The sequence below is a fragment of the Myxine glutinosa genome, chromosome 10 (genome assembly GCF_964187855.1).
Source record: "Myxine glutinosa chromosome 10, kmMyxGlut1.1, whole genome shotgun sequence".
NCBI lineage: Eukaryota > Metazoa > Chordata > Myxini > Myxiniformes > Myxinidae > Myxine > Myxine glutinosa.
The window spans coordinates 21,927,483-21,944,829 of record NC_136270.1 but is presented as its reverse complement, the minus strand read 5'-3'; the positions used below and the strand labels follow the sequence as shown (position 1 = coordinate 21,944,829).

Sequence of the window (17,347 nt, the reverse complement as noted above, 5' to 3'; positions counted from 1 at the left end):
CCCGTCAGTGCCAGAACTGATTGGTGGTGGGGATGTACATGATGTGACCCAGCGGCTGGAGACTTGGGACAGTCCCATGGAGGTAGGGGTTGATCAGTCCCAAAGGAGTTGGGGGAGGAGGTGAGTTGGTCCGAGGAGGTGGTTGAGGTGACCGAGGGGACCCTCACCATGCACTACAATTTGGTAACGGAGGCTCCGAAATTGAATGACCAGTTGGGGGAGTGTGTTGGCTCCGTGCTGGATTTGGACATTTGAGAGTCGGGAGATCGAGCCTCAGACAATTTGGTCCCCGTAGGGAATTTAGACCAGTTGCAGGGAGGGGCAGAACAACCTGAGGGAGATGTTACCTGCAGCTGTGGTTTGGCACAGGTGGAAATGAAAATTTGTTAAAGGAAATTTAAAATTAAATTAAAATGGGAGTTGGATTTGGCACAGCCGTGGTTGGAGTTGGTCCCCGGGCTGCGGGATTTGGACCAGGAGAGGTCATGGGGGATGGCCTCAGGAAAAAGTTGCCCTTTTCAAAATTTTGTTATGCCAGCCAGCTGGGGGGCTGTGCTGGCGAGATTTGGACATGGGGTACAGCCATGGGTGTCGTGGTATGACCTGGGCCCCACGGGGGGTCTGGTGGAGTGTGGCGTCCCTTGCCCGTCGGGGCGCCGCCCGAGCATGTGGCTCGGGCTGGAAGGGTCACCGGACCCTGGTGGGGGTTAAGACCTCCAGGGGGTCCAGGGTGGTTTCACAAGCCTGGGATGGCATTTATTAAGGACCACTAGGGGGAGGAGTTGTGGGTCACGCTTTGGTGGTGGCACCGCGGACGGCCAACTTGGGCCTGATGTAGTGACCACCCGGGCATGCGGCCTGACACCCTCTCCCTGAGATTCTGGGACAGCCAGCATGTGGTGACCTGCCATGCTGTGCTGGGCTATGGACACGGGTCGAACCGCATGGACAGGAATGAGATAGCCCACCGGACAACCATTAGAGTAACGTCATCTGAGGAACGTGATGGTGTGAGAGTGACCTTCCACAGATGTTCTTTTATGATTTGTGGACTCTCAGGTTGGGAAGAGAGCCATGGGATTGTTGAATCGGGAATTTGTAACGTGCCGAGCATATGGGCCATGCTCGGCTGGCATGTATGGCAAAGTATCCTTCTTTGGTGAAATTAGTAAAATGTGAAAAATGTTTGGCACAGGGAATCTGTGGGTTCGATGTAAATTTAAGGGTGAATTTTGAAATGTCATGGTGGTCACTGACAGCAGTGACACCATTATTGATCCAGGTGTGCAGACCAAAGTGTTGTGGGCTGTGATTAAAATTGACAGGTTAGCAGGACACAGCTTTCAACTGGTTGCGGGGGCGATTGCACCAATATTTGGGACGCGGGGTTATGGGGATGTAGTTGTGCAGTTGCGGGTCAACGTGGTGCTATGGGTGTCCGAGGTGTGTGGACCATGTCTTCTGGGTGGGTCTCCTGGTGGAGCATGGCTGTTGACTGGACCTTGGTGTGGTCAAATGTGGGTGGGCACAGGGGGCTGCAGTTCTGTGGACTGGGGGATGAGGGCGGCGTAGGTGACGTGAGGGGAATGCCACGCACTGCGACCGTCTCCCCCAGGGCCGAGGTTGTGCGTGCGGTAGTGTGTGTTTGCAGCAGGTGCTCACCACATTGGCCAGCTGGGGCTGGTGCAGCTGTGTTCCTCACAGGGGGGCCGAAGGATGGATGATGGGTCGCACCCTTACGGACACTCATGGGCCATGTTGGCGTTTTGACTGCTCGGCTTGTCCCGATGACCCTTGCACGGTAGAGGTGCGGAGCTCTCAGGTGCGGAACTGTCGTAGCCATAGGTAGTTGTGTAGTGATGATCACCGTTGGATGCGGACCCACATACCTGCCAGTATAGTGGAGAGAAAAGTGAAATTTGGTGAAATTTCATTGGTCCAATGAGAAATTTTGGGATTTTATGGGTGGATGGCACTTTTGGACCTGACCAACCGGTAATTACCTGCTCTTCAAGGTAGAAGTAAGGCCTTGATGGTTACTGTCCCAGGCTTCAGGACGTGCTTATTAAATTGGGGACATGTAATTTGGAGTTGGGGGCGGGTGAGAGTGATGACATGGCCGGTGAGGGAGATGGAACGTGTGCCACAGAGTCTTGTGGGTGGCGTTTGTTTTTGTGTAGAGGTTATGTGTTTTTATGTGGTCGTGGAGAATGGAAACTGACAATGAGTGGTGAGTATCGTGTTGGAAATGAAAATGTGATTCAACTGTGAATGGGGATTTCACATAGGGCAGGCCATGGCAAAGCTTTTGTAACATCTGCTCTGGAAATGTGTTGTAAAATTGAATGGCAGCGGGGGAGGAAATATGTCTTGGGATTTTGTGGGTGAAGAAGGTGTGTGTGTGTGTGCCCGCAGGTACAGATCAAGCTCTGAGGAGCGATGCCTGCGCCCCCCCCCCCCCCCCCTTGGCGGCAATTACCCCTGGCAGCCAGTGGTATCTGGAACTTGGAGCTCATCGGTGGAGGGTCTGGTTGGGCGCCGTGGGGTAAGGAAGACTCCCGGCGACCCGTGTAGCTGCGCTGAAGCAGGAGGCAACGGAGCCTGGTGTGTGGAGACCCTCACCGGCGGGATAACGGCGGAAAGGGCTGTTGGGCTGTCACGGGGCCAAGAGGTAAAGGGGGGGGGGGGGGCAAAGAAGTTGTAAGTCAAGTGACTTGTTTTTGGGACTGCGGGCACCACAGCCTAAAGCGCCCCCACCATCTTACTTGTGCGGTACACCTCCCCGCTGCCTCGTAGAAATGAACGCACACACGATTACAACACCAATGCCATGGTCCTGCAGGGGGGTGAAATACGTGCTTGTAATGATTTTGTGTGTGATGACTTATGGAATGTGTATGAGTGGTGAAGGGGTTGTGTTGTACGAATGAGGGCGAAATCCACCGAGCCATGTCACTCACCTGTAACACCTGGACAGGGCCCGCGGAAATTTAGGGGTGCATTGGGATGGCCCCACAGGTAAGGTTGCGTCTTGTGGCATCCACCGGAGGACGCGGTCTGTAGACTGGGGTATGTACAAATGTTTTATCGAGTTCTGAATTTTTGTGAGTTTGGTTAAGTTTTGTGGTTAAGGTAGGATTTTTGAGTGTTTGTTTGTTTGTTTGTTTCCTCCCACCACAGGAGTGACGAATTCTAATGAAATGTACATATTTGATGGCATGATTGTTAAGGAGATTAGCATGTTAAGGAGAATAGGGAGGACGTCCGGCTCACTTTCCACAGCCCTCCTGATTTATTTCATAGGTTAATTAAGTGTGAGACAGCAAGTGTTAAGACTGGAATGGTAGCGCCTGCAGTGAACCTAGCAGGAGCTATGGTTCCAGGGGGGGGGGGGGGGGGGGATCTAGCACCAGGTAGATCTGTATAGGCAGGTATCCAACTGTCGCGATAGGGAATCTACCTGTAATAAGTTCTGTGTTTTTAGGCGGTTTGTCGGGGTAAGAGTATACCTGTGAACATACAAGGATGTTCGTATGTTAAATAGTTGTAGGGACTAAGATAAACCCCTGTGTGTCAGACCTGGTTATCATTCCTTTGTCCCTTATGGCAACGCACACATATAAACACTTAGATAGGTCCTTAGTGCACACATCAATTAGGTCCCTTCCCTTACAATGACCTTGGAAGAAGACCAGCAGGAAGCCAGATCGGGGCACCGCCGGATGGCCGCCGCCAGCTGCATCACCAGCTGGCCTAGCAACATCGTGTGAGACGAGTTGTAACCCACGCCACAAGGAACGTGTGATTGGTTGGCGCGGAAGGCGCGAACCTCCAGCCAATCAGGGCGGGAGGCGCGAAGACGCAACTGAGAAGGAGGTTGTTCATTTGAGGGAAGGCGCGAGAAGGTTCGGTGGACGGTGGGAAGCTACGAGGCGCTGATTGGGGGGCGCGCCAGAGCTGACATCACATGCAAGGTGATAAAAGAACGCGCTGGACGACATTTGCTTTCTTGGGCTGCACGACATTCTCTCTCTCGGACTCTGCGCGCTGGACCCCTTCGTATTGGAGAACTCTCTGTGCTTGAAGCCCTTCCCCTTCTTCGCTCGTCTCTGGTCTTCATTGGCTCTTCCTTCTCGCATGCTGGACCTTCGTGCTTCGTGCTGGGTGACGTTGGTTTGTCGTGGTGCTTGGAGCGGGATCCGGTGCAGTTGGTACTGGAGCGAGGGACCACGTGGTGTGCCACGGCGCAAGTCGCATCGAGGCCGGGTGGAGCGTGCAAGTGAGGAGGCTGAGGTTTCTTCGTGCTCGGAGCTTGGAGCCGGGCGGGGCCGCGTTGAACGACAAACAGATAAGGACGCACCACATTTCCCCAGTACACGACGGACATTAATTTTATCAATTCATTTTCCCCTGTCTCGTATTTGGAAGTCGGTGTGTGGGATCCCAATTTAGGATCATTATTAGCTTTATCATCGCGTTTCCCTGTCCCGACCTTTATTTAAAATAAACCCTTGCATTACTTTCCATTCCTTGTTAAGCCCGTGTCCGTTTGAGTTCGTTCCCTCTCCAGGTAAGTGCTCCGGGCTCTTCTTCTTCTTCTTCCTCCCGCATTTTATAGCCGAATCCGAGTTGGTCGTCCCCTCAATTAAAGCCGTTCGGTCTTCCGCGGTCCCTGGTGTTAACCTTGAGGGATTCACACGACAATATATATATATGTATATATGTATATATATAAATATATATATATACAGTAGCATTCAGAAAGTATTCAGACCCCTTCAATTTTTTCACATTTTATGTTGCAGCCTTATGCTGAAATCGTTTAAATTCATTTTTTTCCCTCATCAATCTACACTCAATGCCCCATAATGACAAAGAGAAAACAGGATGTTAGAAAGTTTTGCAAATTTATTAAAAAGAAAAAACTGAAATATCAGATTGACATAAGTATTCATACCCTTTGCTATGACACTTGAAATTTAGCTCAGGTGCCTCCCATTTTTCTTGATCATCTTTGAGATGTTTCTACACCTTGATCGGAGTCCACCTGTGGTAAATCCAATTGATTGGACATGATTTGGAAAGGCACACACCTGTCTATACAAGGTCTCACAGTTGACAATGCATATCAGAGCAAAAACCAAGCCATGAGGTCGAAGGAACTGCCTGCAGAGCTCAGGGACAGGATTGTGTCGAGGGCACAGATCTGAGGAAGCCTACAAAAAAATTTCTGCTGCATTGAAGGTTCCCAAGAGCACAGTGGCCTCCATAATTCTTAAATGGAAGAAGTTTGGAACAACCAGGACTCTTCCTAGAGCTGGCCACCCGGCCAAACTGAGCAATTGGGGGAGAAGGGCCTTGGTAAGAGAGGTGACCAAGAACCCAATGGTCACTCTGGCTGAGCTCCAGAGATCCTGTGTGGAGATGGGAGAAACTTCCAGAAGGACAACCATCACTGCAACACTCCACCGATCTGGGCTTTATGGCAGAGTGGCTAGACGGAAGCCAAACAGTTCAATCTTGGTTTCAGCAGACCACAGAATCTTGTTTCTCACAGTCTGAGAGTCCTTTAGGTGCTTTTTTCCAAACTCCAAGCAGGCTTTCATGTGTCTTTCGCTGAGGAGAGGCTTCCGTCTGGCCACTCTGCCATAAAGTTCTTGGTCACCTCTCTTACCAAGGCCCTTCTCCCACGATTGCTCAGATACATACGTAAATATATATGTACACAAACGACGTTAACAGTATATATACATACAGTCACGTGAAAAAGTAAGTACACCCCATGTAAAGTTTTGACTTTTTCAACATATTTCAACATACAGCTATTTGATCTTCATTTCAACAATATTGGTAGATAAAGGTGATATAATATAACAAATATCATGAAGCATTTACATTTTGTTGTCCATAGTATAATTTAAATAAACATAAATGCAAATTTCGCATGTGGAAAAAGTAAGTACACCCCTACATTTATCACTACTTCAAATACCTAAAATTAGAATCAGGTGCACCAGCTCAGGTGCAAATGATTAGAACATCGTTAGAGAGGATCTTGGAGGAACCTGTCTTATTTAAACCTGACATTTAGTTTGGTTTGCTCTTTGTTGTTGAAGTGTGCGGTGTCACCATGCCTAGATCAAAAGAGCTCTCTGAGGCCTTCAGAAAGAAGGTTATAGATGCCTACGAGTCTAGGAAGGGATTTAAAAAGATCGCCAAACAATTTTAAATCAATCATTCGACTGTCCGGAAGATCATCTACAAGTGGAGAAGATTCCATACAACTGCCAACTTGTTCAGGCCAGGCCGCCCCAGCAAGTTCAGCCCAAGAGCAGACCGCAAGATGCTGAAAGAAGTCTCTAAGAACCCCAGAATGTCATCATTGGACCTACAGGTAGCTCTTGCCACTGTTGATGTCAAAGTGCATGAGTCTACCATTAGAAAGAGGCTGCACAAATTTGATCTACACGAGAGGTGTGCCAGGAGGAAACCTTTGCTGTCCAGAAAGAACATCAGGGCAAGACTAAAGTTTGCCAATGAACACCTCGGCAAAGACCAGCACTTCTGGAACAATGTGCTCTGGACAGATGAGTCAAAGGTAGAGCTATTTGGCCACAGTACCAGAAGGCTTGTTTGGCGAAAACCAAAGACAGAATTTGACCACAAGAACCTGATACCAACTGTGGAAATATTATTGTTTGGGGCAGCTATGCTGCATCAGGGCCTAGGCAGCTCACCATCATAGAATCCACTATGAATTCTTCATTGTACCAGAGGGTGCTTGAGGATAATGTGAGGCCATCTGTCAGAAGTTGAAGCTCAACCGAAGGTGGACCATGCAACATGACAATGACCCTAAACATACCAGTAAATCCACCAAGGAATGGCTGAAAAGAAAGAAATGGAGGGTTCTGGAATGGCCAAGTCAAAGCCCGGATATAAATCCCATCGAGATGTTGTGGGGGGATTTGAAACGAGCTGTGCATGCAAGAAACCCCTCAAACATCGCACAGCTGAAAGAATTCTGCATGGAGGAGTGGGAAAAATTTCTCCCAGTCGATGTCAGAGACTGGTAGACAGTTATAAGAAACGCCTACTTGAGGTTCTTTCTGCCAAAGGGGGCAATACCACCTATTCGAGCCAAGGGTATACTTACTTTTTCCACATGCGAAATTTGTATTTATGTTTATTTAAATTATACAATGGACTACAAAATGTAAATGTTTCATGATATTTTTTATATTATATCACCTTTATCTTTCAATATTGTTGAAATGAAGATCAAATAGCTATATGTTGAAAAAGTCAACTTTACATGGGGTGTACTTACTTTTTCACGTGACTGTATACACAGTGCCTATGGAAAGTCTCCACCCCTTCCAAATTTTCACCTTTTGTTGCCTTATAGCCTGCAATTAAATTGCATTACATCAGCCTTTTTTCACCTTTAATTACACATCGTAATCCACAACCTCCAAGTGAAAAACTAATTCTACAAATTTGAGAAAATTAATCTGAAATACAAAACTACAATATCTTGGTTGGATAAGTGTCCACAACAAGGAGAGCCACAGTTGTTGGTGGGACACAAGGTTGTAGTGAGGGAGTTAACTATGATAGAAAAAGACAGATTCACAAAATACTTCCTGCAACACCTTTTCATGAAAGTCAGAGAAGGATTTAAACCATAACAGGTCACAGGTTGAAAGCTCTATAGAAAGTCCAATCACTTGATTTGTTTGTCATCAACTGTTGGGTAAGCTGGTTGTATTTCTGTAACACGGTGTGAAATATCCCAGTTGAGACAAAGCTGTTACTTGTGGGATAAGCACACTAATAATATAATTAAAAGGCAAAATGGATTGTATTAGGTGTGCTGAGCAATTACATTGGAAGCTATAGTGTATGGAAGAGACAACGAACCGGGCAAATTGTGCAAAGGTTCTTTTCAAATGAATTTGTGACCAAAATCATCTTGAAGGAACTCAACACCATCAGCTTTGGAGTGGCACTACTCAATCAAGAAAAAGCAATTCAGGAAAACAACATCGTAAGAAGAACAACACAGCTCCGACAAACAGTCACCAGGCATGTCTCACCCCAAGAAACAAAATCAAAGCCATAAACCAACTAGCAATACCAGTGTTCCAGTCCAGCTGCGGAATAGTGAACTGGCCACAAGCGGATATCAACAAACTACATATCAACACAAGGAAACTCCTCACTATCCACAAAATGTTCCACAAAAATAAGTGCATCCAAAGAATGTACCTTTGAGGAAAGAAGAAGGTGGCAGCCTGATAGAACTCAATCAAGTGCACAGATCCAGGTCTTCAAATCAGCTGTTCACCACCATCTCTCATCTTCCCCCATCCAAAACCTTGATCTTTTCTACCCCCGTTATAACACTCCAAATCCATCACTTTCAATCTCAGACTTCATTCCTGAAATTCCTAGTAGTGTTCATTTGCTTTATACCGTGTACCTCCCCCCTACCCCAGCCCTCTCCCTTCCACAGATCTACCGACGTCCTTGTTTTCTACAGTCGTTGTGCTTGTATGCTTCCCTCTCTCTCTCTCCTTCTTGTGTCCCACTCCCATTATTGTATGTTTTATGTGTCCGTGCATGTTTTCATGTTTAATGTGTTAGCTCTTACACGAGCCTCGATTCTGTATACAAAAAAAAGTGTGACTGTAGGATTAGCAGAATACGTTGAAAGCTCAACAGACTTTGTGTACAAGCATGAACACAACAAGCCAGAAAAAGTATCTCTCACTAACCTTGCAAAAATTTTTAAAAAACAGGTGTGATTCGAAGATGTCACACACCAAACCGAAACAGCAATGAATACAACCCCAACAATTGAAAAAAAAGACAAAATAAAATTACAAGATGAAATACCAACAGATATATTGTGACAACTGGGAGAAAGACAAAAGAGCAGGTAAATATTTAAAAAAAAGAGTTGGACAGATTGGGGATAGATAAAGAAGGATCACTGGAATGACTAAGAAGAGGTCAGCTCAACTTGGACTAAGAACGAATCATTAATTAAAGCCCAAGACCAGGGATATTACACCAACAACAACAACATGCATTTTAAGGCCATTTTCCCTGCTAGAGCGGGGGTTAGCCTTGCGGTCCCCATGACAATCTTCTCCATTTTGCCCTATTTTCTGCATCTCTCCTTGTTAACCCCCTTGCCCGCATTTCTTCTTCCACCATCTTTAGCCAGGTCTTTCTCTGTCTTCCCTGTCCTCTACTTCCTTCTACATTAATTTCCATCACTCTTCTCAACCAGTCACTTTCATCCTTCGTCAACACATGACCAAGCCATCTCAACCTGTTCCTCTTCACAGCATCAATCACAGGCAATATTCCCATCATCTTTCGCAATTCAACATTTGTCTTCCTCTCTCTCAACGATACTCCGCACATCCACCGAACCATTCGCATTTCCACCCTTTCCAGCCTTCGTTGCAGCTCTACGTTCATTACCCACGTCTCGCTCCCATAAATCATAACACTTCTCACACATGCAGCATACACCTTTCCCTTCAGCTTCAGCGACACTCTCCTCCTCATCAGCACGCCACTCAGTTCCCGAAACTTCTTCCATGCACATCTCACTCGAGCAACCGTTGCCGAGTCTGATCCACCTTCTCCATTCAGCATGTCTCCGAGGTAGCAAAACGTTTTCACACCTTCCAGCTTCACGCCGTCTCCAAGATCCAACTCAACATTTCCTCCATCTGCAGCTCCCTCTGTGCACACCTTACATTTGAATGTAGCTGCCACACTGGTAAATGACCCTCTCAGACCACTACATTTTTGATGAACCCACTCAGCGCACATTGTACATTGAATGGAGTTCACTCCGACACCCTTCCTGCACACAGCACATGGCCACTTCCCAGTTCTTTCCACCTCACCACATGCTTTACCACTTGCCATCACCTTCATCTTTCCGATATATTACACCAATGGATTAAAAAAGATGGCAGGACTGAGTCAATCGGACAAGTGTAGGTTCTGCAAGGTAGATACAGAAAGCACGAGTGACCTCCTATCGGGATGTAAAAAAGTCATGTCAGAGCAGCTGTACACCCAAAAGCGCAACAAGGTGTGTAGAGTAATCCACTGGCACATCTGCATAAATTTGAATATCCCCCCTCCATCCCCCATTCCACAAAACTCATGGAAACATGAACCAAAAGCAATCATTGAAAACAAGGACAAAATGCTCATGTTTAACCTGATGACCGCATCAGCCTGAACATAGAAAACAAAGCACTGCAACCAGACATCCTATTCAGGAAAAAAAAGTAAAAAAGACAGCATTGCTGATTGAGATATCAGTACAAAGCAATATTGGCCAAAATAATGCAGAAATCAAGAAAATGAACAAATACTAAGACCTCAATAATGAAGTGAAAAGATGCTGGAAGCTGAAGAGTACCAAAATAGTAAAAATGATAATTGGGGCAACGGGAATGATAAAAAAGAACCTCACAGAGATCATAAAAACCATCGCTGGGAACATTACTACAAATGAACTACAGGTGGAGGCTGTACGTGGCTCAGTGACGATCCTGAAAAAAGTCCTTGAAACAAAAACAAACGAGAACAACACAACTTCACAACTTGGCCCATGAATCACAATCCTGGTAGGACTCCGTTCCACCTTCTAAAACCCAAATTATGGAGAAAGCAACCAACGACACACAAACACACACACACACACACACACACACACACACACACACACACACACACACACACACACACACACACACACACACACACACACACACACACACACACACACACACACACACACACACACACACACACACACACACACACACACACACACACACACACACACACACACACACACACTAGGATTCACTCGGCACAGAGACAGATATAAGCGCACAGAGAGGACAGGATCAGACATGCCAAAAGACAGGCACGCTCGCACGAACCTGGAGACAGGCACGCTCGCACGAACCGGGAGACAGGCACGCTCGCACGAACCAGGAGACAGGCACGCTCGCACGCACCCGGAGACAGGCACGCTCGCACGAACCCGGAGACAGGCACGCTCGCACGAACCCGGAGACAGGCACGCTCGCACGAACCCGGAGACAGGCACGCTCGCACGAACCCGGAGACAGGCACGCTCGCACGTACCCGGAGACAGGCACGCTCGCACGTACCCAGAGACAGGCATGCTCGCACGAACCCGGAGACAGGCACGCTCGCACGAACCCAGAGACAGGCACGCTCGCACGAACCCGGAGACAGGCACGCTCGCACGAACCCGGAGACAGGCACGCTCGCACGAACCCGGAGACAGGCACGCTCGCACGAACCCGGAGACAGGCACGCTCGCACGAACCTGGAGACAGGCACGCTCGCACGAATCTGGAGACAGGCACGCTCGCCCCCGGAGACAAGCACGCTCGCACCCGGAGACAGGCACGCTCGCACCCGGAGACAGGCACGCTCACACCCGGAGACAGGCACGCTCGCACCCGGAGACAGGCACGCTCATACCCGGAGACAGGCACGTACACACTCGGAGACAGACATGCAAGCATGCACCCAGAGGCAGATGCGCACACACCCAGATGCACACGCGCACGCACCCAGAGACAGACGCGCACGCACCCAGAGACAGACGCGCACGCACCCAGAGACAGACGTGCACGCACCCAGAGACAGACGCGCACGCACCCAGAGACAGACGCGCACGCACCCAGAGACAGACGCGCACGCACCCAGAGACAGACGCGCACGCACCCAGAGACAGACGCGCACGCACCCAGAGACAGACGCGCACGCACCCAGAGACAGACGCGCACGCACCCAGAGACAGACGCGCACGCACCCAGAGACAGACGCGCACGCACACAGAGACAGACGCGCACGCACCCAGAGACAGACGCGCACGCACCCAGAGACAGACGTGCACAAAGGCACGGAACAAGAGCCACGCATTCATGCATGCAGCAAGTGCCACGCACTCACGGACCGAATTCCACGCACTCACGAACCGAGAGCCACACTCTCACGTACCGAGAGCCACGCTCTTACGTACCGAGAGCCACGCTCTTACGTACCGAGACAGAGCCAGAGCCATGCACTCACGTAGCGAGAGCCACGCACTCACATACATACAGCCACACACTCACAAACCGAGAGCCACATACTCATGCAAGCACCAAGAGCTAAGAACCACACACAACAACACACAACACACACACAGCTAAATCCACCTAATGTTTAACAAGACCAAGATCGTACTCAAACCTGCTACGAAGCAAGAACCCCTATTGCTAAGCAGGGCCATACTGAAAAACTGTCAAATGGAAAGACCAAATATGCAAGGTCAAAGCCCAAATAATCAAAATGATTTAGAAAGTAATGGAGGACAGGAATACCACATTGATACTGCAGCACTCGGAAGGAAAGATCAAAATACCAGGAGAGAAGATATGTCGCAAGAACCTCCAGGGTGACAGCCTTTCCCCACTCCTGTTTTGCCTGGTCCTGGACCTACTGAGCAACCTCAATAATGAGCAAGGACACAGACACCCTCACATCCAATAAGAGAATGTCCAAAGAGACAAAAAATGGTGACATCAACTATACATTGATAAACTAAAGCTCTTCTTCGCACCAAACAACAAATAATTGGCAGAACAACTGAAATTAGTGAAACATTACTCTGATGACATCCAAATGCAATTTGGACTACACAAGTGTGCCAAGTGCACATCCTTGCAAGGTAGTCCAACAAAAATGGAGAACATAAAAATCGACCCAAATACAACAATACAGGAACTTGACAACGAAGCATCATACAAATACCTCGAAGTAGGAAAGGGCCACCAAATACGTACTTCACAAATGAATGCGCAAAACAATTACCAAAAAAATACCTGCGTAGAACGAGGCTGATCCTGAAAACATATCTCTCCTCGTGAAACAAAATCAAAGCTATAAACCAACTTGCAATATTACCAGGTATTCCAATACAGTTGCGGAAGAGCAAACTGGCTAGAAGTCGAAATCAAAACAAGGAAACTCCTCACTATCCATAAAGTGTTCTCCAAAAATCTAAGCATCCCGACAATGTACCTGCCAAGAAGAGAAGGAGGCAGTGGCCTGATGGAGCTCAACCAAGTTCACAGAATGACAACTGTAGGATTGGTTGAGTACATAAAAAGTTCAACAGACGACATAATCCAATTTGTGCGCAAACACAAAGACAGCAAGCCAGAGTAGGTATCTGTACCACACTTTGCGAAAAATTTACAAAGATGTCACATATTAAACCGAAGCAGAAAATACAGCCCCAACGATTACAAAAAAAAAAAAGACAAAAGAAACTGGAGCGTTCATAGAACACCTTACCCTGAGTAGTCTTGGACAAAAGGACATGGGCAGGTTCTTTTAAACTCTTGCTTTGTGGTTCCAAGCACGATCTATATTTCCAGGAACAGCAATTTTGTCTGAATGTCAATATTCCCCAATGCTGAGAACACAAGCGGCAAGTTTCATTGCTTGAAATGGCATATAATTTTGTCCAAGTACTGCTAAGCTGAAGGTTTTTCAGAATGACAAGAAAGTGATTTGTGTTCACGTATGTAGTTCAATTTAAATAAAATAAAGGTTTTAAAGCCTGGAGAAAAAAAAAAGTTGGGTGGAGGTTTACCATTGTTGATGCACCGTGTTTTACCCACCTGATCTAACACGTTAAATTAGTTATTTGTGCCGAGTGATTGTGTCCTTTTGACATCCCTAAAAACAGTAGGTTTCCTGATTGGAATGATTTTCTATTTTGTGTGACTGCAAGACAGGCAGAGTAAACAAAATTACCCTACTCCTCTGTGCGCATGCACACCCGGGGTGAGATTCCGTACAATTTGCCAAATTCAGAGCCAAAGTACTGCTAAACCAAAGTGCTGCTTGTGTTCCGATTCATGTTCCACAATGTACAAAATATCGATCATAGATTGACCTCTGTTGACAGACAGAGTGAACCAATCACTTCACCATGTTTTTGCAATTCATGCACAGGATGGATGTGAGGCGACATATCAACAGATATACATTGACAACTGGGAGAATGACAAAGAGGAAGGAAGATATTTTTTAAAAAACAAACAAAAAAAAAACAGTTGGACAGATTGGGCATAGACAAAGAAGACTGTTTGGAATGGCTGAGAAGACGTCAGCTCAACTGGGATGGACAACGAACCATAATAAATGCCCAAGACCAAGGACACTACACCAATGGCTTTGTGAAAATGGTGGGACTGAGTCAATCGGGCAAGTGTAGGTTCTGCAAGGTAGAAACAGAAGGCATGATGTGAAAAATCCATACATCAAGAGGTTAAAAAAAATACTAGGGTCAGAACAGCTGTACACATAAAGGCACAACAAACTATGTAGAATAATCCACTGGAACATCTGAAAAAGTCTCAATATCCCAATCCCAGAAAACACATAGAAACATGAACCAAAAGTGATAATTGAAAACAAGGAAGTAATACTCACGTACATAGAACATAACGCATTGCGACAGGATATAGTACTTAGATTTTAAAAAAAATAAAAAAATAAAGACTGCTATTCGAGGTTTCAGTACCCAGCGATGTTGGCCAAAACAACACAGAAATCAGGAGCATGACCAAATACCAAGACCTCAAAAATGAAGTGAAAATGTCCTGAAATCTGAAGAGCACTGAAATTGTACCAGGATTTATTGGAGCAATGGGAATGATGAAGAAGAACCTTAGATATATATTTTTAAATCATCCATGGGAATATTACTACAAACAAAGGTTGGAAGCTGTCCGAGGCTTGGTGACGATAGTGAAAAAAGCCCTCGGAATAAAACTTACAGAATACTAAAATCTCACAACTTGGTCCATGAATCGTGACTCCCAGACTCCCCAAGACCTGCTAGGACACCGTTCCAACTTCTTAAACCCACATATAGAGATAACAACCAACAACACACACATCTCGTCTTTTCATTTCTGTTCCTCACAATTCTGCCTCTCTCGTATACACACACACACACACACACACACACACACACACACACACACACACACACACACACACACACACACACACACACACACACACACACACACACACACACATATACACACACACACAGCATATACACACACACACACAGCATATACACACACACACACAGCATATACACACACACACACAGCATATATACACACACAGCATATACACGTACACCATATATACACACGTACACCATATACACACACGTACACCATATACACACACGTACACCATATACACACACGTACACCATATACACACACGTACACCATATACACACACGTACACCATATACACACACGTACACCATATACACACACGTACACCATATACACACACGTACACCATATACACACACGTACACCATATACACACACGTACACCATATACACACACGTACACCATATACACACACGTACACCATATACACACACGTACACCATATATATATATACACACACACACACACAGTAATATACGCACATACATACACACACACACCTACAATGTACATACATAGACACACACCTACAATGTACATAGACACCCCTACACACATACACCTACACACACCGTGACACAATGTCCCTTCACACTTTGTCACGGCGGAGACCTGAAATAAAAGCAAAACGTAAAATCACACGCACTGTCCGTCGATCGCACTTTGTCACACTTCATCCGTGCATCCTTCACCGCGTCGTACCTTCCTTTTCCTGGCCTCCAACGACCCGCAGCACACAAACCACTGATGTATGAGTCGCACGCTTTGCTTCCAATGCGCTTCTTGCTTCAAACTGCTCAGGTGAACGCAACCCGCAGAGCTCATGCCGCCGAGGCCGAGCCGGGGCCGTACAAGCCCGGGACCCGGCCCGGCCCGATGCTTCCCCAATATTTAATATCTTCTTCCTTTCCTTCACCGGGTTTTCAGCAGCTCCTTTTGATGCCACCACCCCCGTTCTTCGATTCCTGCGGTTGCTTTTACTGACTGCTACCGCTTTTCGGGGCGGCGAACGAGCCGAATGGCATGCCGGGAAAACCCGTTTCGCCCCCTCGCGCACGTTCCTCGTGTTCTCATGTCGGGTTTCCTTGTCTTGTTCTTCCTTTTTTTTTTTTCTTGGTACGAAACCTTACATAACTCGTCTGCTCTGTTTCCTCGTTCTTTCGGGTGTTACTATTACCGGAATGCATTACAAATATGTTATGTTGCTCTTTAAAGCTGTACAAAATGCTTGCTTGTGTTATTCTGATTTATCAACATTAACATCAAATAACGAGGTCACCCATCCGAGCTAATATGTTCGTCGTTATACACCGCAACTCTGTCATTTTCTTGGTTGTTATTTGGAACTACATTTTATTTCCTAAACACATATTTCGTGTGTTTTTTCTTTTCTTTTCAGATAAATGTTTCCATAATTTAAAAAGAATAAAATATCTGGTGATAATAAAATGTAATAAAATTCCTCAGCACAAAAACAAAATCTGTATTTACTTAATTATTTAGTGTCAGCTCCTCATCGTCCACTTTGATGAAGGAAAGGAAACCTGAGCTGGGAACCTTCCAGGGTCGCATGGAATTATATTTTAAATAAAACGTTGGATTCAACTTCAAATCAACACTTAAATATTTTTTTCGAGATTCGAGATGAATTTCTCTTCAGAGTTCATAAGAATCAGTGGGTGACGTCATTTGAATTGCGTGTGTAATTGCTTTTTCCTTTCTTGTTTATACTTTTCTAACAACCTGAAATTCTAGAAAGAATGGATAATATTGCATCGAACGACATAGTGTCGATAAAATGTCAGCATTTGTATTTTTGCTGGTGATTCTGCTGCTTTCTGCTCCCAATGCCGCTGCTTGCTCCCAATGCCGCTGCTTGCTCCCAATGCCGCTGCTTGCTCCCGTTGACGCTGCTTGCTTCCGTTGACGCTGCTTGCTCTCGGTGCCGGTGCTTGCTCCAAGTCCAAATGCCGGTGCTTGCTCCCAATGCCGCGACTTGCTGAAGGTGCCGCTGCTTGCTCCCAATGCCGCTACTTACTCGAGGTGCCGCTGCTTGCTCTCAATGCCGCTACTTGCTCGAGGTGCCGCTGCTTGCTCCCAATGCCGCCACTTGCTCCCGTTGACGCTGCTTGCTCTCGGTGCCGCTGCTTGCTCCCAATGCCGCTACTTGCTCCCGTTGACGCTGCTTGCTCTCGGTGCCGCGACTTGCTCCCAATGCCGGTG

The 17,347-nt window shown here is 46.7% G+C and overlaps 1 protein-coding gene across 3 annotated transcripts in view; it reads right to left on the bottom strand.

Annotated features, from left to right (window-relative positions):
* The window catches only part of LOC137434388 (ubiquitin carboxyl-terminal hydrolase 22-like), a 179,442-nt gene extending 163,242 nt beyond the window's left edge, over window positions 1-16,200 (bottom strand). Inside the window, exons 1-2 of one of the 3 annotated variants that reach the window (XM_078785446.1) lie at window positions 15,827-15,848; window positions 14,273-14,356 (exon numbers count right to left, since the gene is read on the bottom strand). In XM_078785446.1, coding sequence (XP_078641572.1) covers window positions 14,273-14,275 — 3 coding nt within the window. In that variant the 5' untranslated portion in view covers window positions 14,276-14,356; window positions 15,827-15,848. Of the gene's footprint in view, window positions 1-14,272; window positions 14,357-15,826 lie in introns of all 3 variants that reach the window. The other 2 variants (XM_078785447.1, XM_068127339.2) reach the window with 2 other exon arrangements.
* Between the last annotated feature and the right edge of the window lie 1,147 nt (window positions 16,201-17,347).